Genomic DNA, 25,839 nt, shown 5'->3' on the forward strand with positions numbered 1-25,839 from the left:
TTATAGCTTACATTTTTAAACGTTTTGATTATTTATTTTATTCTGTAGGCTGCAGTACATCCATGCGTGTAACTGAAATAAATTTTCCTGTTTATCAATATTGTAATAAACAGTTTCCTATAATAATAGTATCCTCCAGTCACATTTTATTTAAAAGTAAGAGTTTTATACTGAAATTTAATATTCACAAAATAAAAAAATGCCTACATGAAACAATCTTTGAGAATACTTAATAATTTGAAATATGATATATGTTACGTGTTGAGAAAGATAAAGCATTATCTCTAACATGTAGTCCTCTATGTTTTCATAAAAATAATTAAAAAATGTCAAAAAATGTCAGTTTAATATTTTACATTAATGTTTATATCCATGTAAATTATGTAAAAACGTTAAATAGTTTATTAAAAATTGTGTTAATAACTAGGCCTAAATTTCAAAAGTGTTTTAATTGTGTTTTTATTTTTTTTTAAATCCCCCACAAAGGTTGCATAAGACTGTTTAAGAACGTTTAAAAAATGTGTCCACACAGAATTTTGTCTTGTGGCGTTAAAAAGACACGCACTAAATAAATACTACTAAAATAAATTATTCAAATAGGAATGAGCCAGAGCCCAGGCAGCAGCAAATCACGGATCTGATCTAGAGGTTGTGGGCGGGGCTTGTACTCGAGCTCACCTTTCTAATGCACGCTCAGGTGACCGAGCGAGCGCTGTGCGGTGTCGTCAGAAATCTCTGGATCTTTAAAGTCTGTTCTGACAGAATCAACAAACCCACGACGACAACGACATTTGGACCACGGTAATGAGAGAAATTATGACGCGGGGGTATGATCGGTTTAACTCCAGTCGAAGAATATTATGACAGAGCAACACAGAGAGCTGCTGAACTGAAGTTTTGTCAGGTGTCGAAGAGAAACAGCTTTTGAAGACTAAAGGCAAAGTATGTATTGTTTCACATAGGCTATTATCTATGCTGCTGCCTTTTTGTTTGTGAATGTTTTATAATTATTTAACCTATTATAACGGGTTGTTTTCCTGCTCGAAAGAACAGTTGTGTACATTGTTTTTAGACCGAACATGAACAGGTTGATCTAGGTTGTCTGGAAAAACACTCGTGGACTTTTGCTGGAAGCATGACTGCTACAACCAAATTCTGGTTATTTACATTCTTTAACTATAAGTAAGGTGCTATTGGTTATTATATGCGTAGAAGTCTAAAGATCTTCCCCTGTAGTGTTTCTTTATTGACATGACATGAAAAACAGATGTTTTACAAAAAAGAAGTATGTTGTCTTTAAATCTTGTCATTTAATTATCCAACAATATGACTCAGTTGTTAAATGTTCAGTGTTTTTCAGTGTTAAGAAGTGTTTTGTATAGTTACTTTTTTGAAAAAATCACTAGGATTCTGTATTTCAAACACAAATATCATGTTTGTTTAAAGTGTAATATGTGCTGGCACTTTTAATAAGTTATGTAACAATAGTTGGCTGTAAATTTAAAATGACAATCAAAAGATGTTTACAAGTCTGAGAATAGAAAATAAAAGAGAGTCAAGTAGCAGTGTGAAATATGATGAGAGATGTCAAATATGACAATGGGGAAAAGTCAAAAATGTATTGTTCAATTTCAAGTCAATCCAAGAGCGCTCTAAAGACAGTGCTCTGTAGGGAGTGCAGCTAGTAAACACATGAGAAGGTCCCTCGGCGTGCAACAGGTGAAAAAAGAAGTCGCATGCATGAAGCTTTGCTTATGAATGCAGCTGTAATGTGACCATGTGACTGTGTTTTTTAAAATATGTTTTTACATATAAATTCTTGGGCAACACAGTGGTTAGTCTCACAGCAAGAAGGTCGCTGGTTCGAGTCCCGGCTCAGTCAGTTGGCATTTCTGTTTGGAGTTTGCATGTTCTCCCCATGTTCCTGTGGGTTTCCTCGGGGTCCTCCGGTTTCCTCCACTGTCCAAAGACATGCACTATAGGTGAATTGAATAAACTAAAATGTTTATGGATGTTTCCTATTACTGGGTTGCAGCTGGAAGGGTATCTGCTGTGTAAAACATATGCTGGATAAACTGGCGGTTCATTCCTCTTTGGCGACCTCTGATGAATAAAGGGACTACGCTGAAGGAAAATTAATACAAATTGTTTTTGTAATGTTTTTTAAGCTAGTGAAGTATTTCCAAGTAATTTTATAAAATAGGTAAATACATTTATTTTTGCTTTTATCAGGAAAAAAAAAATAACCGTTAAGCTGTCACTTATGCCATTATCCTAGCTGTTGTAACATATATCCTTCCCAATATTATTCCAAAGCCTGTCCGTGACGCATTGAGCAGCTGTCAGGCAGAATACAGTGGATTGTCAATTTTTTTTTTAACGCTTCAGGTAGATATTGTTCCACATTCATGTGGATTTGCAGTAGTAAACAGATAAACTTTTACATCTAACTTGTCTATTCCAGCCTTAGCTTGTCCCCTTGGCATGCCTTAGCCTGGTTCAGCCTTGTCTTGTGCTTGAGGATTAAAACACACACACACACACACACACACACACACACACACACACACACACACACACACACACACACACACACACACACACAATTGTTTTGGTGATTTATGAGGACTCTTTATTGGCGTAATGTATTTTATGCTCTAAAAACTGCTTATTTTATCACCCCTAAAACCAACCCTCACAGAAAAAACATTTAATTTGAAAAGACCCTGTTAAGTATGATTTATTTTACAAGGTCACGTCATTTTAATACATAGGTCATACCCTTGTCATTATACAAAATGTCCTTGTAAAACCAGTACTAACATACACACACACACACATACACAGACTAACCTTCAAGACTACATAGCTGGGCCAGGGAATGCTACGGGAATAGTGACTGATTATTACATTACTTGAATTATGAATTTTGTAATGTTGGGTAAACATTTTCTTAAATCCCTGCCTCAAGTAATTTCAATCATTTTCTGGTTTAGTTTATTCTATTCATAAATCTTGTTTACTCGGACTAAATCATTGGAGACTACTGGTGATAGAGGGGCGCTGAATACTTAGAGGTAAAAAAAATGTCTCAATGGGACTGAAAAGAGCATTCAGACTTCAAAAAGCATTCTGTGTCTCTCTCATCTCAGCGTTTGATCTGACTCATGTAATTGCAGCAAGTGTGTGTCTCCTGCTTTGTGAGACAAACCACGTCATGAGGGCTTGCTGTGTGCTGTCTCTCTCTTTCTATCACTTTTTTGCATCTCTTTCTCGTTTTGTTTGTCCTTCCCCTTTGAAACCAGCTTTTGCTCATTTTGTGCACAGAAACAACTCACTCTTATGATAAATGCTAGCAAGCCATCAGGGATGAATGTAGTATGTCTGTTATATCAGGATTGCAGCAGTGTTTTCAGGAGATGTTTTCAATGTTCCATTTTCATGAGATCTTTTGATGTATAGGTATAAGTTAAGGCTTAATAAAATTGCATTAGGATTGCATTTAGCAAAGCTGAGATTGTCTTGCACATCATGCGAGTAAAGTGTTGTGATGTGATCAGTAGCAAATCTCTTAAAGGGCCATGAAACCCCCTGTCTCAGCCGGGTGTTTTCACACCTCTAGTTTGTTTAGGTGGGAGTATCGAGTGGCAAAAGAGGGAAGAGTTTGCATGAAAAAGAGTTTCATTACATGCACTACAGCTGATTTTCACAGCGGCAACACAACCACAGATGCAGGGGAGATGTACAGTGATTCGGAGAGCAGCATTTACAACGGATCTGAGATCTCTGTGGAAGTGGAGGATTTTCAGTCCAAAATATTGTCATGATAATACTGTAAACTTGGTAACTAAATCATTTTGACTAAGGTATGTCTTTAAAAACTGAAAGAGTACTGCTAACGATACTAACTTTGCCATCTGAATAAATAAAAAAAAAAACATTGATCACACACTTACCAAATACGTAGAGACAGGACAATGTCTCTACACCAATTGGGATTGCAAAAAAACATGAGTGGATTTCACCATTTCCATATTGAAAAAAGCTCTTAGGTAAAAAATGTTCCTTACAAACGTATTGTTGCCGTGTGTTAGCAGATCACTGTAGTCCACACATGTGAGTTCACACGCTAGATGTGCTCTTATCGCAGGGAAATGGACACAAAACCTGACAAATCTGGCAAAAATGCGACACATTTATAAACGTAACACTGACAACCCATTTCTCCAAACAATTCTTTATTTTTCCACTTGTTTGAATTGCGTTTGGCAACACAACGTGGCATCTCTCTAAACACTGTAACAGGTAAAAGGAGTCTTCGAAGCTATATCATGCATATCAATGAATTTGCATCTCATTCATAATAGAGCGTGCTGATTGGTTCGAGCCAAGTCTTTCTTTAAGATTAATGTAATGACGTAACTTTGTACCGGCCGGTACAGACATCCAGTCTCCACGCTGAAATTTACACAATGATCTCATCGCCGTGACACAGATTCAAAATTTCTTTTTAAAACAGAAGAACGAATTGTCTCTAAAACAACGCAAAAACAACCAACTTTCACTTTTTTTGTTAAATATGTGTCTTTATAGTGTTTTTAGCTACATGGGACACATATATGACTGTCAACATCTCAAAAAATGTGTTTTGGTGTTTCGTGACCCTTTAAAGCCCAGAACGTGCTCTCATGAGTGGCACGGTCAGACACACCAAATATGCCCCGAAGAAACCCAAGAAATCCTTTTCAGCGGTTGGTGAAGAAACCGAAGATTAAACAGATACTATGGAAGCAAATCATGTGGCTTGTTCACAAAAGGACATATTTCTCGACTAAAGTCTAAAAGTATGTTTGGAGTAAAGACATCATTATTTGTGGTATTTCTACATTCTTTCAGATGTAACATTAGCAACATTTACTACAAAGGGAAGCAAGAGCTAAGCTAAGCAAACAGCTGTCAATTTGTTCATTCATTTTCTTTTCGGCTTAGTCCCTTTATTAATCCGGGGTGGCCACAGCAGAATTACCTGCCAATTTATCCAGCATATGTTTTACGTAGCAGATGCCCTTCCAACTGCAACCCATCACTGGGAATCACCCATTCACTCTCACTCACACACACATACTATGAACAATTTAGCTTACCCAATTCAACTATACAGGATGTAATAAAGTTCGTTGTTGTTGAGGGAAGAAGAAGAAAGGGTCGGCGACTCAGGTAAGCAAATGTTTTATTTATCTTTAAATGCCACCACACATGTATCGGTGTATGTGTGTGTGTGTGCTCTCTCCTCTCCCGACTGCTCCTCCCGTTCTCCTTAAGAAGGGAGTCTCTCCGGCCCAATCACTAGAAAGACAGGTGTTATTTATCATTTCTGATTGACCCGCTGATTAGCCGCCGGGCTCCTAGCATGCTCTCCCCCCTTATTGGGTGTTCGATCACGCTTGCCTCTTCACACAGGAATTCATGTCTTTGAATTTGTGGGGGAAGCCGGAGCACCCGGAGGAAATCCACGCAAACATGTGGAGGACATGCAAACTCCACACAGAAATGCCAACTGACCCAGCCAGGGCTCAAACCAGTGACCTTCTTGCTGTGAGGCAATTGTGCTACCCACTGCGCTACCGTGCTACCCTACAGTTGTCAATATCGCAGAATAATAATCTGTGATTTGACTCTTGGTGGCATGGTGGCTCAGTGGGTAGCACTGTCGCCACGCAGCTAGAAGGTCGCTGGTTTGAGTCCCGGCTGGGGCAGTTGGCATTCGGACTGTGGGGAAACCGGAGCACCCGCAATCGAAAACCACACAATCATGGGGAGAACATGCAAACTCCACACAGAAATGCCAACTAACTGTGAGGCATTCGTGCTAACAACTGCACTATACATAGTGTTCTTGCTTCTTCATCATATGGAGTTGATTTCTTTCCCATTTAAGCGTTTTTTCTCTGCCTTGTGAATGATTATAACCATTCATTAAATAAATTGATTAACTCTGAGTATTACTTTTCCAGTTCTGGGTTGTGGCTGGTAGGGCATCCGCTGCGTAAAACATATGCAAGAATAGTTGGCGGTTTATTCCGCTGTGGCAACCCTAGATTAATAAAGAGACCAAGCCAAAAAGAAAATGAATAAATGAATAATCTATGAATAGCACAGGTGTAGTCACTGACAGTTAACTGGGTTATGATAATTTATTCTGACTAATAAAACTGTTCATACTTCACCTTTGACATGGCAACTCCCATAACACTTGGCCCACTCCATGTAGAAAAAACAACAACTTATAGTTGCAGCATTTGAAAATAGCAAGTGCACCTTTAAGCCTCCAGTGTTTCTCACACAATAGTGCGCATTATCAGAACAGGAGAACACCTGACTGCTGTTCCTTTGTTTGACTTAATGGGGCCACCATGTTTGTTTTATCTCAGCGTAACAGGCAGCTCCATAAAATCCTTTCTTTTTGTAAAGTGGGAAGTATGGCCTTGCTTGCAATCATATAATTGTGAGTTTCTAAGGATTGTAATGTAGGACTTTCTTGCTTGTTAGTGTGGAAACACAGTCACACTCTTTAAACACAAGATGAACACAAACATGCAATTTGAATAGCTTTTTGCATTATGTAAAGTTGTTGTCTCCCTAAACCACTTCCCTGTTTTTTTCAGTTACGCTCAGGCGAATGTCTCCATAGTTACTGGTCCCAAGTCACCTTTTGGCTTTTGCAGTTTCCACCAATCAACGATGGAGACAGGTGGTGTGTTAATATGTTTATGCAGATCAGGTGCTTTGAACTCTGGGTAGGAAACCGATTGTATTGTAAACACACGGCACATGTTTGCATCTAACGTGCATGCGTACAGTAAAACCTTCAGCATTACTGGAGAGGCACTTATAATGTCACAGGCAATAAATTTGTGATAAGGGGTTTGGTTATCTGCAGGTTTTGACAGCCTTTGGACATTGGTATCAAAACAGTTCTTTTTTCAAGTTCTCAACACATTGCTGGCCTTTATAATACCACAAGCAGTTATTGCTTTTAAAAAGGTGTTCATGTGAATGTGTACTGTCAGTTCAGAATTCGTGACCTCAACCAGGACCTGCTAGTTGTCTCCTCTTTGTGTCTGTTGTAAATATTTCAGTAGACTCTCACTGTAATTGCCCTCACGTCAGCTGGTCTCCATGGGCACCAGGACTCCTGGTAAATTCCTCTTATGTGTCTTTAGAAGGCGCTTGATCTTGACGAACATGTCTGCTTTGATTTGTTTTGGCATCCTTCATGTGTAGATTATGTGATACCCTCCTTGTGGGGTGTGTGTGTGTGTGTGTGTGTGTGTGTGTGTGTGTGTGTGTGTGTGTGTGTGTGTGTGCATGAAAGAGAGGCCAGGTGTTCTCATCATGAAAGTCATATACTAGGAGATCAAAAACAATGCCTTGCTCTTTATTGGTAATGTGCTGCTCATTCATAACATATATTAATAGATTACTTTGGTTAGCTTGAAGTGTTTTGCCTTATTTCTTTCTGTAACTTTTATGAATTTGGTTTAATGAATTTCATGATCTGCTAAATCCATTTAATATTCGCTGTTGAAAAAATTTTAAGTGACTTTTAAGTGGTGTGTTGGTCATACTTGTAAGCATATTTTACAGAAACAATTGTACAGAAGTGGAGTAAATGTGGCAAGTTCTTATATTAGTGTCACTCTTGTTAGAAGAAATACATTTTCAAACATTTTCTTTTTTTGGTTTTAATGGTTAGGGCATGGGTAGGCAAGTTTAGTCCTGGAAAGCTGCAGTCCTGAAGCGTTTTGCTCCAACCCTAATCAAACACACATGAACAAGCAAGAACTAGGCTGCAGGCAGGTGAGTTTTTATCAAGGTTAGGTCAAAGTTCCTGGGCCAAACTTGGTATTCATATAGCTCTCTTCAAAGTTCTGTGTTGTTTGTATATGACTTGACAAATGCATATGTAATAAATAAACGTGGTGTACATGCGTGTACAATTAAGCTTTAATGTATTATAACATGAAGAGACAAACTTGCATAATGACTTTGGTGTATCAGTGTAAACATGGTTTATGTGAACACTTCCTGTCACTCAGGTGTAGGCTAAATGACTTAAAAACATAATAAACAGCATTTGTTTTTATTAAAAATTTGATATGAGCTTTCTGTGTTGGGTTAAAGATAGTATATTGTATAAAAATCATGTCTATAGAAATTCCCTTTGTGTGTGTGTGTGTGTACCATATCAATATATTTCTGTTTTTATACTTGTTCATTTGTCTGTTACTTATTTAATATGTAAATACCAGTGTTGGGCAAGTTAGTTAAAACATAATAATTACAAATCACTGACTACTACTGGAAATTTACTATTTACTAATTACTTCATGAAAAAAAATCATAATTACTTTTTACTTTACTTTGGAGGTACCTTTAAAACATATCAAATACATAAAAAAACACAAACTGCTGCTCTTTCAGTAATTTAATATTAACTGAAAACATTACAATGGGTTTAGCAGAGCAGCTTCAAAAGATTTAAAAAGATAATTCACCCAAAACTTAAAATTCTCTTATCATTTACTTAATCTTCACTTGTTTCAAACTCATTTGTCTTTTTTTCGATCGTTTGACCACAAAAGAAGAAATAAAAAAAAAAACTGGATACCTGTAACCATTGACATCCATAGCACATACTATGGAACATACTATGTCTGCGGTTGTGAAGACAAACTGTAAACACTAAAATGTTGAATGTGTGAAATCTGGAATACATGAGCGCGTTGCGGCACACGCATCTACATTAGATATCGAACTTGTGCCTGCAAAAGACAGGAGAATGGCCCCATAAGCAGCTACGTTTCTCCTCACATTTTCAAAAGTTACCTTCCCTCCTGATTCTACACAAAAATCTAATTTAGTCTGTTTAGGCTGAGTTAGGCCGCTGTGTTTTTGGGCATTGGTGTTCTCCTTGACAAAGAGTATTGTTGTAGAATGCTTTCTGTTCAAATGCTTGAACACGTTGCTGGTCAAGTAAAAAGCAGCCGAAAAAGGTTTAGAGGCTGGACAGAAACCGTATTTCAGCTCAAGTTCTCTATCAATTTAAAAGTGAATGCTCATAAACTGACGTTGCAGCAGAAAAGGTGATTTTAAAAAAAGCTCTTTTTTTTTTCTTTCCAAAATTCTATATTTGTAACACAATTACACTGACTTTGGTAACTGTAATCAATTTACACACATATAAAATAAAATGTGTTAATTACAATACAGTAACACATTACTGTGGAATATGTTGCACCCAACTCTGGTAAATACAGTAGCTATCTTAACTTGTAACATTTAAAATTATTCATTGATTTTAAATTTGTAATATAGAATTCTATTACATAAATGTATTCCGAATTTTACCCGGCATGTTTCATTATTTAACCTCGAAGTTACAAATGTAGCAACTTTTAAGAGTCTTTAATGAGTTCTTGTGTGAAAAATGCTGCGATTAATTAAACTGACCTCTTTTCAACCTAGTTTAAAACCTAGTTTTAAAGCTTCTGATCTGACACATGGCAGTCAAACATATGGTGTGGAATGTGTTGGACATGTGCTAGTAGATGACTGCACACAGAACAATCTCCAACACAAGTTACAACAGCCATGCGATAGGGTGGTGCTGGCTTTTCTAGTTGCGTCCCTGTCTTACTCAACCTCTCGCTTCAGCATGAAAAGCTCCAAGGACACTCCCTTTGGCTTGCAGGGCATGAAACCCAACCCATTCTCAAAGGACAGTCAGTCACAAAGGGACTCTAAACAAATAGCTCTGGGCCTGACCAGTATCACATTACTTTTTTTACAGAGTTGACCTTGTGAAAAACAAAAATACAAAACAAGAAAGAGTGCGAAAACCATTTTAGATTTTAACTGTTCAAAGTTTTTTTTTTTTAATCTTGTATGGGAACAGGTTCTTTGAAAATGTCCTGAGAATTTTGGTGTGACTACAAACATATGGAACCTGTTTTTCAGTGGTGTGGCACGACGTTCAAAAGGTAATGTCATATCAGACCTGTTTTAAAGGATGTAACAAGCCATAGTTCTCTGATAAAAATCAGTTTCTTAGAACTAAACAGACAAAACAATGGTGATGTATTGTAAAAACTGATTTTTTTTATTATAATGTATCTCCTAAATATTCTCTTCTGTGGTCTCAGGAAGTAGGAAGTATGGATTTAACATAATTAACTAAATGACCTTAATTGGATAAGTGTGGTTAATCTGAGCTAAACAGGGATCCAGTGTGCTCATGGGTGACTTCATTCTCATACTCCCCCACGTTAGACCACTACTAAGATAAGACATCTGTGCTGCTACTGCAAGTCTTTTTCTAATATCTGTTGAAAGCCACTGTCCCAGTTTTGTCCCAGTATATCTTCTGATCTCTTTGAAGAAGCAGATCTAGATCAAGAATCCAGTGGTGCTCTTTTCTCTCTAGAGGTTTTCTCTGCCCCCCTTATGCTGATTAAGAACTGGTATGTGCAATTGGGGTCATTTTTTTTAATTTTTTTTATAAGACAATGCTTATGCTGGTCATTTCCTGTATTACATCTGGACCTCCTCGGATGAGTTTAAGCCCAGTCATTAACTTGCAAAGAAGCTGCCTTTATTGAAATACATTAGTGATGTTTAATACAAGCTTTATTTGAAGCTCATTTTACTCACAACCTTCAGGCAAAAATCACTGAATTTGATTACTATCCAGTTTCATATACCAGCATTAGATGCACTTGTCCACCAGTCATGAACACACACTGGCACATTGTTTCTGCATTGACACACAGCTGCAGTGTTCAAAGTTGAAGCCGACTGCATTGCTACCAATGCCGGGTGTATTTAGTTACAAGGAAAATATTTGCTGTAATTGAATTTACTCTTCCACTAAAAAGTGAAATAAGAGATTACTTTTCATTTTTAGGAAATTAAGTTAGTTACTTACAATGTACTTGCCTTAAATACTGTACATAAATTCAACAGGTCTATATAAAGAGTATTTTGCAGAATAATTCTATTTTTTCAATTGAAAACATTTATAATTTATTAACTCTGTTCTTTAAAAAATAATTGAGTTAATAGTTAATGAATGATTGAGTTATTAATTATTCAGTTAATCGAATTGATTAACATGCTTTAAACTATAAAATGTTTTAGAAGTTTATCTTAGTAAATGATATGTAAGAAATATGGTGTCATTCATTTGAAACATTTTGTTTAGATACACGTATTTTTTTAATTAAAGACAAAGTCCCTTTAAGACAAGTCATTTCACTCGGCGGCCATCTTTAAAACGCATCTCGGGCAGTATGCTCTGATATTCTGTTTGAATAGAAAAACATTAAATTCTCCAAAATTGCTTGCCAAGCTCACTTAAATTTCATAATAGGAATAAAAACAAACAAACAAACAAACAAACAAACAAACAAAAATGTCTCTTTAGTTTCATTTCTAAACATTCAAATCACACAAAATCTGCAGAAACTCACGTCTGGTCCGAGCGCCTCTGGTCAACCTCAGTCAATAGTGATTAATGATTGGCTCCTGTCCTAGTAGTAATATAATATAATATAATATAATATAATATAATATAATATAATATAATATAATATAATATAATATAATATAATATAAAATATAATATAATATAATATAATATAATATAATATAAAATATAATATAATATAATATAATAAATAGTTTTTTTTCTAATTATTTTTTAGGGGTTTTCACCTTGATTTTGAAAGGACAGTTGGAGGTTACAGACGGCAAAGTATTGGGAGCAGAGAGAGTGAAAGGGTCAGCAAAAGACCTCGAACCGGGAAATGAACTCTGGTCACTGTGAGTACCATGGTACTATATGTTGGCACACTTGACCACTAGGCTATTGGTGCCGACTGTTATTATATTTTTTTAAATAATATTAAATATCCTTTTTAAATGTAAATAATTAGGAGTTTTTCTGTTTCTGAGAATTTTTGTTGTCTATACAGTGAGATTTATGGGGATTTGTTTGTGCATTACTCTATAGTTTTAATTTATGTAAGTGAGTATAGCAATATAAAGAAATCCATGATCCTTTTAGAACCGAGTGTTCTTTTTCTTTTGGTGGACTAAAAGCAGGATCTGCTGAAGCTGCTTCTGCGAGTCTGGGAAACAATATTGACGTTCAAGCTTGCATGAAGCTGCTTGACAGCAGAAGCTGTCATTAAGGATAATAGTGAGCTCACTAAGTATTGATAGTCTTGTAAATATTGTCATACTGACAGTTTGCTTGAATTATTTTTGGTTTATTACACCTTCCAGGTTATTTGACATTATCAAGAGGATTTTGTTGACACGATCTGATTTCTTGTCATATCATTTCCTAAAATACAGGGATTAAGCTGTGATAATGTGTTTAAGTCCACCTTATACTAAAACTTCTGTAATTGCGTAGTTTTTCTCAGGAATTCTAATTTACTAAGTAGCGTTAAAAATGAGTACATTTACTTCCCCTTGAGTACATTTTTAGTGCAGTATTGGTACTTTTACTCCACTACTTTCCTTCAACCTGCAGTCACTACTTTATTTTGGGGATTATCTGTGGGGATTAGAAGAATCAATTCTGTGATTCCTGTCCAATCAAATTGCACATAGAAGGTAAATTGCATCATAATGAACAACATGGGCGATTTTATAATTGCAGCAAACTGTTCAGAAGCAATAAAAGTGTCCAAAACATGTCCAAAATCGTCACACACCATGACCCAGAGACTGTTTAGATGCATGTCACTGATGAGAAGATGACGAATGTTTACTGTATGATGACCGAAATGGCCTTTAACACCCAGCAGGCACAAGATGTCAATACGACATCAGATTGACATTGTACCCCAATGTCTTGGAGACGTTGCATTTTTGCATTTTGAAATGAAAATCGGGTTGACGTCAGAACTCAACCTCCAACCTAAAATCAACCAAATATCAACATCTAATGATGTTACAGCTTGATGTTGTGTGGACATTAAGAATATGACATCTATCAGATGCTGGATTTTGGTTGACATACCTAACGAATAAAGGTCAGTATTTGATGTCAATATGATGTTGGTTTAAGATGTTGGCTCTACATTGGAATTTGGTCACTTTCCAACACAACCTAAAATCAACCAAATATCAACATCATTTAACGTCATTATTGAACATTAAAATAACATTGTCTTTAGACGCTGGCTAGATATTTGGTCACCTGACATCACAACCTGAATTTAACCTAATATTGACGTCTTATGATGTTGTGTGCCTGTTGGGCAATAATTAAATGCACTACAGAATGTTACATTTACAAACATCCACAAATTACATGTAAATGCATCAGCTTCTTACAGCATAATACTTACTACTCTTGAGTATTATGTAAAAGGGTTACTCTTTACTCATACTTTGAGTAATATTTACAACAGATACCTTTACTCTACTCTACTACATTTTAAGGTAGTTTAAGTAATGGTAGTTTTACATAAGTAGGATTTTTCAGTACTCTTTCCACCACTGTACATATGTGGTACTTATGAACCACAATGTCTTGAACCCACTAGTAAAAAAAATATACCAAAAGTTATATCTGGTTTTATATTTCAGTTGAGAGTGTATTTGATAAACTATGTACTGTTTATTTCCTTATTCTTTGTAACTTTTATTTATCATAAATATCAAAAATTGCCATTCATGTTGCCATGCTAAGTGACTTGATGACTCTATTTGCAGTGGCTTATGAAATCAGTATTTTCGTGCTGTGTGTGTGGATCTGGACATTTATATTTCAGATGGTTTCACACACACAAATTCTTTCTTTTTTTTTCTTCAATTCTCACCTCCTCTTCTCTCGTGTTCTTCATTCTCTTTCCCGCACTTCCAATCTAAAGCTCTTTGTCATGCTCTGATCCATCTAGTCATTTCCTGGCCCGGCTCGTCTCATTCACACTGCTCTTACTAGCACATTTAAGCTGTTTTTCTTCATTTTTCATCTCTTCAGGACCCCCTTTGAAAAGTTCTCAATCAACATGCCTCATTGAGCTCCGGAAAGCTCTGAAGATGCGAATGTTTCCAGCCTTGTGGAGTACTGTGTTCCCAGCAGCAGCTTTCAGCAGTGGTCTGACTGAGGTAGGTGGAAATTCAAAATCCATTCTGACTGTCTTCCCTCTTGGTTTCTGTGCATTTGTGGTGCTTGATGGCTCGTGTGTACACTGAAACCTATCCATGCCTATTTTTGGCACATTTCAGATTGCACTTTCTACAGCGATTGACTTTGAATACAGGTTGTGTCTACTGATTAGTTGGTTGAGATTGTGTTGCTCACATAGCAAAAACACAGATGTAGTATTTGGTACATTCAATTATGTTAGAAACTAAAAATCTAATTTATAATGAAGTACCTATTTTAAAGCATATATCTACAGTATGTATTTGTGTTTGTAAAAAAGTATTCCGTACACACGGAAACATACTGTACAGAGACCAGACTAGGGCTGCACAATATTGAAAATATCCAGTATTGCAATATTTGTTTTAATCTGCGATTTATATATTGAGATATGAATGCAATTTCACTAAATGGTGTTGAATAACCATTTGGAAAGAATTAAAAATTTTAGATTATTTGGAATAATTCGGCATAAAATATAATAAACAATCTACAAGCATTGATAAGTTCAATAAAGAAAAAGTTACAAATGAAAATAAACATTGTTTTTATTGTTTTCCGAGGAGTCAAACCGTATTAAGGTATACAGTAATTGAATACTCAAAAGTAAAATAAAACCACATGGTCCCCGTTTTATAAAAAAAAAAAATTCAATAAAATTTGTTGTTATTAATTTGTCAAACTTAAAAATGGTACAATTTCATAGGCCTCAATGCTTTTAAAACCCTCACACAGTCACAGGCCTCAAAAAACACTAGCAAAATGATAAATTATAATCCAGAATCAACATTGCATATACATGCGATGTGACTATTGCGAATGATCACATTGCGATAGCGATGCTGAAACGATATATTGTGTAGCCCTAGACCAGACATAAGGTTTTTTTATGTTCTTCTTATTTTTTATGTTCATTCATTCATTCGTTTTCTTTTTGGCTTAGTCCCCTTATTAATCAAAAGTCGCCACAGCAGAATGAACCGACAGCTGATCCAGCATATGTTTTAAACAGCGCACGCCCTTCCAGCTGCAACCCATCACTTGTGTACACAATAAATTATTATTTGTTATTCCTAAAACTTGGATAGGCGACAAGACCTTTGTCAGGTAGTGTAGATCTATGACTGGTGTTATGATCCTTTACAGAGGGCTGAAAAAGAACACTTACTGGTGTATCCATGTCAAACTTAATCACCATTTCATGTAGTGTAATGCAGCTGTCCTCATATTACATTCCTTATGGAGGAATGTAATATGAAGATTGTACAAAGACAGTGATCTTAAGTAACACTGTAAAAATGAACAGCATTGGAAAGCACATACTGGTGTATGCATGAATATCAGATGGTGCAACATGTCACATGATAAGAATACCTCTATCAACAAAGGAAAAAGTCTTAATGTGGATAGAATGCTAAAATGTAAATAAAATGGCATGTTTGCAAATGAATCCAGATTAGTATAGATATAGTTTTTGGATTGTGGTTACAGAGGCGTGCTCATTCTGAGGATGAAATTGAGAACAGCTCGTTGATCTTGCTCAACAAAAGTTAATCTAATGCGTCAATCACTTTTTACCAAAGGGGTCAATTTGACACCATTCAAAGGTTGACATCTGTAAATACATGGTTTAATTAAAGGAATATTTAAGTTGTCAACAAACAGCTTGAATTTCTTGACACAAATCTTTTTTAAAATAATGGGAGTGTTGAAGTCAAATTGAACCCAGTTTTTAGATTTTAGGTTAAAATTAGGGATATAGAGAATAATCAATCTGAACACTGAATAACAATAAATATTAGGATTAAAAATCTATATTGAAGTGTTTTATTTAGTGTAGCATTCAACAATTGAGGCCTTGAGACGAAGAACCATATAAGTCCATATTTTCTAATTCTGAGTAATACGATTTTTTTCATTTGGTTTGGGAACATTATATTATATATTTCTATTTTACTTGACGATAGACAATAAAAGCTTCTCAATAGAAAATATTTTTCAGTGTCAGTGTTAAAAATCAAAAGTTATTGTGATTTTTTATATTTCTCAAATGTGGAAGTATATGTCCAGTTAGTGTGGAATAACAGTATATCATCATATCACTTGAAACCACTAGAGATCTGATTTTTTCATCTTAGTTTTAATACAGTTACAGAAACTTCAGGTTAATATTAAGCATTTCTTTCAAGTTTGTTATTATTATTATTATTATTATTAGTATTTAAAATATTTAAAAACAATGTACAATACATAGACCTTCTTAAAGGACAGTCGATAACCATCAATTATTAACAATAAACAATAAATAAATAAATACAACAATAAATGCATAAAATGCAGACATAAATCATAGCTTAATATTGTTGTTTATTTAGAATATACATAGTTTAGCTGGTGTATGTGCTACTTCAAGCTGTTCTCACGCTTCGCCATCTTGCACATAAATATATAAACAAATAAACTCTGCTTGTCATAGTTTACACAAGACGGGCTGGAAATATGCATTGATACTGCTTTATTGTATATGGTATGTGGTTTGTTTTATGTTTGTTTTTGTAGCATTTAGCACACAATGCGTTTAGAGAAAGTGAGAGATCACATCCCATATACGGTTCTTCCCTTCTTCACACATATACGGTCGATACTTTTTTCAGTTTTTTTTCGTTCTCCTCTTTTATTTAAATATGGTTTCCCAGCATCTCTCAAAACCTTCCTTACTCGGTCCTTCCATTTGTTCATGTCTGGATTTGTCTTATAAAGTCTGAAGCGGGCATGACAGCAAAGGGGCATCTCTATTCTTCTTGGTGACATAAATGATTTTTGCGTGTGAGGCTATTTTAATGTTTAAAATTCAGACTCTTGGTCATGCGAAAATATCCCCAAACTTTTTCTGTGTACCAAGTTCACACATACAAATAATGTCACTGGGTTATTTCAGTATATATATTTTTTACTTATACGATTGTTCGTCGAACACACTCCATTACTATTTTTATTTAATATTTTTCTTTTTATATTTTAATTAAATACTAGAATATTAAAATATTCTGTTTTAGCTCTTTTGAAACAGTATATTAATAGAGTTTGTGCATAAGAAATACATTATAAAAACAATTTTACAATTTTTAAATTGACGAGTATGTCAGACAATTGAGGGAAAAGTTTTCCAGCATGCATACTATAAAATGTTTTTTGTTTACCATTTTTCATGATTTTCACTATGCATACTAGAAGTGTGAACTTTCTTAAGATAGAGATCGACTCCAGATGACATGGATTGTAAAGAATGCTATGTTATTGCCTTTGCTTCTCTTTTAGACATCGGACACACTTACACACACATACCATTGAAACTATAGATAATACTCCCCACACATGCATTTTTTTGACTGGAGACAGAGAGTATCTCTGTATCCGCGTATAATCACTGCTGCTTGCACACACATTTGGTTTAAAGCCAATAGCTGTTATCTAAATGCTTAAGGCTGTGGGTTTGTTTATTGATTTGGTAAAAATAGCTTGGCATATACAGTATAGAGAGCAAGCTTTGCAGTCCTGCTACATTTTCTTTTTTAGGAAGCATTATATAAGACTTAACATGTATGATATTACATAACTCACAAAGCATGCGTCCACATGCTGTTAATTAGCATGTTTAAGTGATGGCAGCTGAGTTCATTCATTCACTGTCATAAAGAAATCTCCTATGTTTGAGCAGCCTCTTTATCCAGCAAATCCCGTTTTAAAAGCTTTGATTTTGTAAAGATGACACAATGCTGTTGCCAAGACAGCCACTGAAACAGTGATGCACATTTAAAATACACTGTTTTCTGATGTTACTACCAGTGTTTGGTTTGTGCTGTTCAAGTACTACTTCACACAGTAACTCAGAGTGCAGAATTTTGTTTTATTTTGTCTCATTTTACTTTATTTTTCCAGTGAGATGCTGATAGTATTTAAACATTTTGTTTATTTCTCTACATGTTCTCATTCTCAGTATCTTATGTGACCATCCAGATAATCATTCTGGGTTGAAACTGGCTTCAACTCCATCCTTCAAAGTGAACATGATGGTTTAATATTGCTGTGAAGGTGCAACAATGACATCTATGGTTTACAATGGGAACCGTGGTGGCCAGACACTGGTCCTGACAGGAGTGGATCCTGAAACATGCATGATTGTGTTCAAAAACCACTGGGCACAGGTATGTAATGCGTTTTACCTTCTTTACTTTTTGCTGCTCTTCCACATATTAATATTCTCCTCAACAGTTATAAGCAACAGCCATTGCTTATCATGCTACTATTGGCAACCTGTAACCACTGACTTCTGTAATAGAAAAAACAAATACTATGGAAGTTAATGGTTAAAGGTTTTCAGCATTTAATATCTTCTTTTGTGCTAAACAGAATATCGAAACTTAAAGTTTTTTTGACTTACATTCTTTTCCTTGAAAATCCTGGTTCAGTTTAGAAAACTAAAACTTCTTTTGTTCTTTAAACATATTATTTTTCTTTCTTCCGCTTAATTTATTATAACTTTTGGCATGTTTTTTTCCTTGTCTGACCAGTTAATACAGGCTTAAACTTGACAATAGTTTATTAATTTATTCATTTTCATTTGACAAGGAGGCAGAGTCAAGGGAACTTGGGCGTTTACGGCAGGCGTGATGTGATAACAGCATCATAAACTCACGGTTGACAAAAAGCAAATCAAAATGAGCATAACAAGTGACTAGAGGGGTTTTGTAAAGGCAATGCTATAAAAAATGTTTTGCAAATATATCTATGAAGTTTTTTTTTTAATTGTAACTATTTTAGTTTTATTTGCACTGCTTGTTTTTTATTTGCATTTTTTTTTTTTTTGCAAATTTCATTTTTATTTCTCATAAATTTATTTTCGCTTTGTGATTTTTGCAGATTTGGATTTTTTTGCTCAATGATTTATTTTTTGTTTGCAAAACCTTTTATTTTGCAAGCATATATGGCTCTAGATTGACTCCATAGTGCCTCCAATTTGGCCTATATGGCAATATGAATCTATTTTTCTGTTGGTAATATGTTATTTCTGTTTATATTATATGATTAATTAAAATAATTTACAAATACACATATTTTTGATTATAATATAAATTCCTAATTCAAAACAAGCGCATTAAAATGGAATGTTTTGCAAGTTCTTACAATCCCGAATTGGCTCTAGAACAGACAATCCTGTTGTAATCGTGCATTGTGAATAAGGCTCCTGACCTCTCCTGTTGATTCAGCAGAATGCTCCAGAACATAGGAGGCATTGTTTGGGCACAGAAGACAAGTTCACCCCATTAGAGAAACTCTACAGACAGAAATTATAGTGATTCTCTTTCTTTTTCTTCTGAATACACAATTGTTAACATCGTATCAGATCATTTTAATATTTTGCATGAGTCCTTTAACCTTTTCCTGCTTACTTTGCATTGCATTAATGAATGGCACATTTTGTTTAAAACAATATGTCATTTGGCCCTGCTTGTATTTCCTCTTCCTGAAGTCTCCAGGTTATGCCTTTACTGTTTATCACCCTGCTCTCAGTCAGGTGTGTCAGACTGAGATTTTGTCACCATGGTAATTTATCAGCACCAGGACAGAGGATGCATTGTTTCAGCTGATCTGGATTAGCAGCTCTCCTACTTCTGAATTTATTTACATAATATCAAAGTGATATTTTCCTACTACAAATAATTTAATTTAATTTAATTTAATTTAATTTAATTTAATTTAATTTAATTTAATTTAATACACAGTTAATTTAAAGATAGTCTCTTCATGGTGCAACTTGATACTGAGAATAGAAGTCTTTTTTTTATAGATTTTTATAGTCTAAAGCCTGTCCAGTATGAACACCCTCTGATCTCTTCACATTTCCTCAGGTGGTGAAGATTCTAGAGAAGCATGACCCTTTGCGCAGTAATACTGGTGGTCTGGGTGGAGGCCATGGTCTGGCTGGAGGAGGAGGACTCGGCAGCTTTCGTTTTGGACCAATCCCGGGTGATGAGGCCAGCGCTGTGCAGAACTATGTAGAACACATGCTCTTTCTCCTCATGGAGGAGGAATGTGGTCAAAATGGAGCCATGGGGCCCATCCTGGAGTTTGTAGTGATGGAGAATGTATTGGAGAGGCTATTCATCTGGAGCTTGAGACGAGAATTCACAGACGACATGAAATTAGAGCAGCTAAAGATGTATGAGATGCTGATCGGTCAAGCCAGGCAGCCATTGCTTCATCATAAACCTGTGTTGAAGCCCTTAATGATGCTTCTGTCATCCTGCTCCGGCTCTCCGACAGGTCCGAGCTCCCCCGCAGTGGAGACAGAACTCGTGCTGCTCCTGAACCAGCTGTGCTGTGTCCTGGCTAAAGATCCTTCAGTCCTGGAGCTGTTTTTCCATACCAGTGAGGACCAAGGAGCTGCTAACTTCCTCATCTTCTCCCTGCTCATCCCTTTCATACACAGGGAAGGATCAGTCGGACAGCAGGCCAGAGATGCTCTTCTACTTATTATGGCTCTTTCTGCTGAAAATCATGTTGTAGCCAAACACATTGCAGAGAACACCTACTTCTGTCCGGTATGAGTCTGTTATTATAAGCTTTCCTTTTTTATTTATTATTTTTAAGCTACTTAAATAATTGTGAACACTTTTGGAAAGAATTAGAGTTACTGATGTGGTGTTTTGTTTATTTAATTATGTGCATTGCCTAAATTATATTTAGGGACCTTGGTGCTTTTACGTGTAAAAACTGTATTTAACTCCAGTGTTAATAATGTAACATACTGTATATTGGTATTATGTAGGAAAAATCATCATCTTGGAATTATAAGGTTCTATCTGCGTTCTGAATGATTTTGAGATAATGAGCTTTAAAGTTTTTGCATTCCATAGCAAACAGTATATGTGTAAAAAAAAAAATTCTTTTTAATAAAAAGTCTTAAAGTGTAAACAACTTAAAAAAAAAAGGAAGGCACGAGCGCATCACATTACTTAAGTGTGCTAGTTGCACATCCCCACTGAAAAAATGAACTTAAAATTAAAAATAGAAAAGCGAAATGCGAAGAGCCTCTAAAAGGCCGCCGTCATTTGCGATCTCCAGCAGTCTCTTGCACAGACATGGTGGATTCACCTGATTTGTTGACAAATGGGTTGCAGATCCATTCCTTGGCAGTTTGTGGGTCAGTCACTGTTCCTCAAAACAAAGAAACCTTCTAAAGAAGTTTCTTACACATTTTACTGTGTGCATTTTGCTGCATTTTTCAAAATAAAGATTTTTAAAAGATTGTTCAGACTCAGATAATAAATAAAAAGGAAGTAAATAATGATTTCTTGTGCAGCCTGGTACCAATTGATACATGGACCAAAACCAGTCTGTGGCCCGGTGGTTGAGGACCACTGACTTAAAAGAAACACTTAAAATTTGCTATTTTCTGACATGTTAAATTCAGTACACATACAGACAGATTAAAACTTATTCATTTATTTCTTTATCTGGGGATCTTAATATTGATGTCTCTATAATAAACTTTTTTTTGTAAAGTAACCTAAAGTAACCCTTTTGTCTCGCAGAATACTCCAGGAATTTTCTAGTGAGCAATTTATTGAGTAGGGCTTAAATAATTGCTCATTGTAAAATTCCTGGAATGAAGGGATAAAGTGGACAGGACAATTGACAAACTGAATGTACACCCACTATACATGATAATCATTAAATGAAACTACACGCAGAAGAAATATGACTTTTTATATGGATTTTCATGAGCAAGAGCATGAATAAAACCTTTGATCATCTTATCTCACTGTTTATGAAATCAAAATGAAATCCACAATGAGTGAAACCAACAGGACATTTTAACTGGTTATATCTTCAGTGAATGTGCAGATTGTTGTTGAATACTATCAATTTTTTTGTGCCACCGTGGGCACTCTCGGGGCGTCCAGGAGCACAGTGTGTTCTTATGTAAAGTCATTAGAGATAATTGCATAATCTGCTGCACCATGGATGAGTACCCCTCTTACTAAGATGACATCACCCTCAACTTCAACAGAGTCTGGCAGCTGATGTGCACTCTCAGCCCTTTGTGACCTCACATGCTTCTGCCAGTGAACGAAGCTAGAAAACATGCAGCTAAAGATTTCTGTGCTATTCCACAATTCTTTCTTCAAGTTTGCATTGTGAACTATTTGGGCATTAAATTAACTCATTATTCATGCGTTTTAATGTTGACATTCACTAAAACAGTAGTGCTCATCAATTAATCCTTGTGTTTTCAGCGTAAGAAAATGCATTCAGATTGTTAGTCGTGTTTTCCCAGTTGAATTTTAAAAATTATTTCAGATTAATCAAACAGACTAACACACATTTTTTTCATCTTAGGTTTTGGCTACAGGTCTGAGCGGCCTTTATTCATCTTTGCCTACCAAGTTGGATGTACCCAGTGAAGAGTGGCACTGTCTGCACCGTGACGACTGGCAACAACTGCCTGCTCTTGTGCAGTTTCTTAACTCTCTGGAGTTCTGCAATGCCGTCATACAGGTTTGTGCTAGAGATGCTTAATTTGTACTGCAAGTGTGTGTCTGTATACATCAGAGGTGTCCAGTCTTGCTCCCGTGGAGCACATTTATTGCAGAGTTTATTACATAGCTCCAGCACACCTTAGAAGTTTCATTTAGATTGATCCTTAAGACCTAAGTGCACATAAACTATGAGATATAAACCATTTGAGATCCATGGGATGCATACCCATGTAGTAAAGAATTCTGGCCCAGATTTGGCATCAATCTGGCACAGCAGGCATTCATCTAGCACTGGCATAAAGCATGTGGGCCAAACATGGCCCTGGTTTGGCAGAGGTGGCACCGTCTTTAAGGCGGCACACAATATTTAGCTAGATGTTATTAACTGATATGTGGGCTATGCAAGTTTAGCTTAACTTGACCCACATTTAAAATACATTTTTATTATTTTTAAATAAAAACATAAACCAATCAGGTCACTTCGAGAAAAGCATGCCCATAGCATGCCTAAAGTGCAATAATTCATCGGTTTATCAATTTCATTGCAGTCATGACACAGCAACATATTAAGCCTAGTTAAGGCTCAGTTACGTGTTATTAACTTGGCTGAGACTGCTTTTACTTGTATCAGGGTGTTCGTGGGGTCTTAAAAAGTCTTACTTTTTCAAAACAATATTTTAGGCCTTAAAAGGACTTAAATTCACTGAAATAATGTGTTGTCGGTCTTAAATAACTTTTAAACAGGTCTTAAATTCCCTCTCTCAAAGTAAAGCTACCCAACAGGCAGATATTCATCCAATTACCAATAATCCATCTCAATAAATCTTCTTTTTAAAAGTTTTTTATTGCAAAGAAATACAGCAAAATCTCCAAATTAAAATCCTTAAACTAAAACAGTTACACAATTACTTATGATAACAACAATGCAACATATCCCTTTACAAGATCTTTTATTTACAAAAAGTTTTTACAGAAATGAGGGGGAGTGAACATGTTTATAAATAAATTTATTTATAAATAGCCATAAAACAGAAACACATTAGGCTGAATAGGAGTTATACTCAATTCTATCGTCCAAAAGCCAACAAATACTGTATATATATTTTTTGATTATTCATGTAATTTTTTCTGTAATAAAAATACTTTCAACAAGGTTAAAAAACAAAAACAACAAACAACAACTTGTATTTTGAAAAAAGTGCATACAACTACAGTTTTCTTGTTTTGACACATTAAATATATTTGGCTAAGTTATAACTACATTTCATTTTTGTGGCAAAAAAAAAACAAACAAAACAAAATAAAAAGTCCTTAGTGTTTATGCATTGATGACTTGATGAAACCTGCAGAAACCCTGTTCATGTGTGAGTGTGTGTTTGTACTGGTTTTGGTGGTTTACAAGGACAGTGTTTTTCATAATGACATGGGTATGATATAGTTGCACTTCATTACAGTGGTTTACAAGCACATGCCTCATGCCTGTTTTTTTTTTGGGGGGGGGTGGGGGGGGGGGGTGGATTTTACATTTACATCTTTCAGGCTCACTGAATATCATGTACTAAACTCTTATTATTATTTAGCTATGCCTTGGTACAGTATATCCAGATTTGCCAATCAGATGAAACATTCCCTTTGAAGTGTTGCCAATTGTGCATGCCATATTCATCAGACATTCAGCCAGTGATCTGTAGCATGAAATCCGAGGCTGAAACTTTACAAATCAGAAATCTATTGGCCAATCTATTAGTGAATTGCCTTTTCTTTCTGTTTTCTTCCAAAAAAGTTTCATTTGTAATGACAAAAGCAATCAATGTGAGTGCAGACCAGTATGGAAGTGGGGAAAGGACAATTATGTTTGGGCACAGTATGGGCTAAATTAACAGGCTTAGTTGTGTTAATTAGTGCTACAGTGAAACTGGGCTTCTAGTTACACAACTGGATGTGCATGGTCTAAAGCAAAACAACCTGCAATCATTTTACAATCAGAAACTAGACATCAGGAAGAATGTGTGCAAGGTACTCAGAGGAGGTTTATGTCAGGTGACATAAAGGTCGCAAGGTTGAGCTTTAAGTAAACATTATCTTAGTTCCCTTATCTTTATATGCACACATACAAGAAAGTGAAATGCATATAAATAGTGGGAATGTATCTAATTTCAGCTTTCTCTGTGTGCAGGTGGCTCATCCTTCCATCAGAGACCAGCTGGTTGGCTACATCCACAATGGTTTTCTGGTACCTGTTCTAGCACCAGCATTGCACAAGGTTAGTAGGCATTTTTTTTTAGATTTGACAGCTAATACAAATAATATTTTATAACATGAAACCTAAACTTCTGTAGCTGACACTAGAAGAGGTGATGACCACAACTGCATACCTGGACCTGTTTATACGCAGTGTTTCTGAACCTGCCTTGCTGCACACCTTCCTCAGCTTCATCTTGCTCCATCGCCATGACAGTGTGCACATTTTGGACACACTAGTCAGCCGCATCAACACTCCTTTTCAGGTAACCCAGAATGTTATTCCTTCACATTTATCATTATTTAATCATTATGAGAGAATGGACCACTGAACTGCTGTTAGTAGCACTACTGTACCATAGAGCTACAAATAAGGGTTGAAGTTATGTTAAAGCAGGGTTAAGGGATAAATCAGGAATAATTTAAATATTATTAATTATAATAAATTTTTAAAAATACATGGGTGGTGGCACAATGGGTATTGCTCTAGCTTGACAGCAAGAAGGTCACTGGTTCGAGTCTCAGCTGGGTCAGTTGGCATTTCTGTGTGGAGTCTGCATGTTCTCCCCACGTGGGTTTCCTCCGGGTGCTTAGGTTTCCCCCACAGTCCAAAGACATGTGGTATAGGTAAATTGGGTATGCTAAATTGTCCGTTGTGTGTGTGTGTGTGTGTGTGTGTGTGTGTGTGTGTAAGTGTGTGTAAGTGTGTGTGTGTGTAAGTGTGTAAGTGTGTAAGTGTGTATAGATATTTCCCAATGACGGGTTGCATCTGGAAGGGCATCCGCTGCGTAAAACATATGCTGGATAAGTTGGCGGTTCATTCCGCCC

General features: G+C 35.8%; 1 protein-coding gene across 6 annotated transcripts in view; it reads left to right on the forward strand.

Annotated features, from left to right (window-relative positions):
- The first annotated feature begins 711 nt into the window (after nt 1-711).
- Nucleotides 712-25,839, forward strand: part of fhip1aa (FHF complex subunit HOOK interacting protein 1Aa) — a 43,548-nt gene continuing 18,420 nt past the window's right edge. Inside the window, exons 1-9 of one of the 6 annotated variants that reach the window (XM_073951454.1) lie at nt 7,757-7,860; nt 9,959-10,043; nt 11,766-11,883; nt 14,060-14,187; nt 18,225-18,432; nt 20,137-20,829; nt 22,631-22,789; nt 24,947-25,033; nt 25,110-25,277. In XM_073951454.1, the coding sequence (XP_073807555.1) occupies nt 18,328-18,432; nt 20,137-20,829; nt 22,631-22,789; nt 24,947-25,033; nt 25,110-25,277 (1,212 nt within the window). In that variant the 5' untranslated portion in view covers nt 7,757-7,860; nt 9,959-10,043; nt 11,766-11,883; nt 14,060-14,187; nt 18,225-18,327. Of the gene's footprint in view, nt 943-7,756; nt 7,861-9,771; nt 10,044-11,765; nt 11,884-14,059; nt 14,188-18,224; nt 18,433-20,136; nt 20,830-22,630; nt 22,790-24,946; nt 25,034-25,109; nt 25,278-25,839 lie in introns of those variants that run through there. The other 5 variants (XM_073951450.1, XM_073951439.1, XM_073951444.1 and 2 more) reach the window with 5 other exon arrangements.

Source organism: Danio rerio, chromosome 1 (genome assembly GCF_049306965.1).
Source record: "Danio rerio strain Tuebingen ecotype United States chromosome 1, GRCz12tu, whole genome shotgun sequence".
NCBI lineage: Eukaryota > Metazoa > Chordata > Actinopteri > Cypriniformes > Danionidae > Danio > Danio rerio.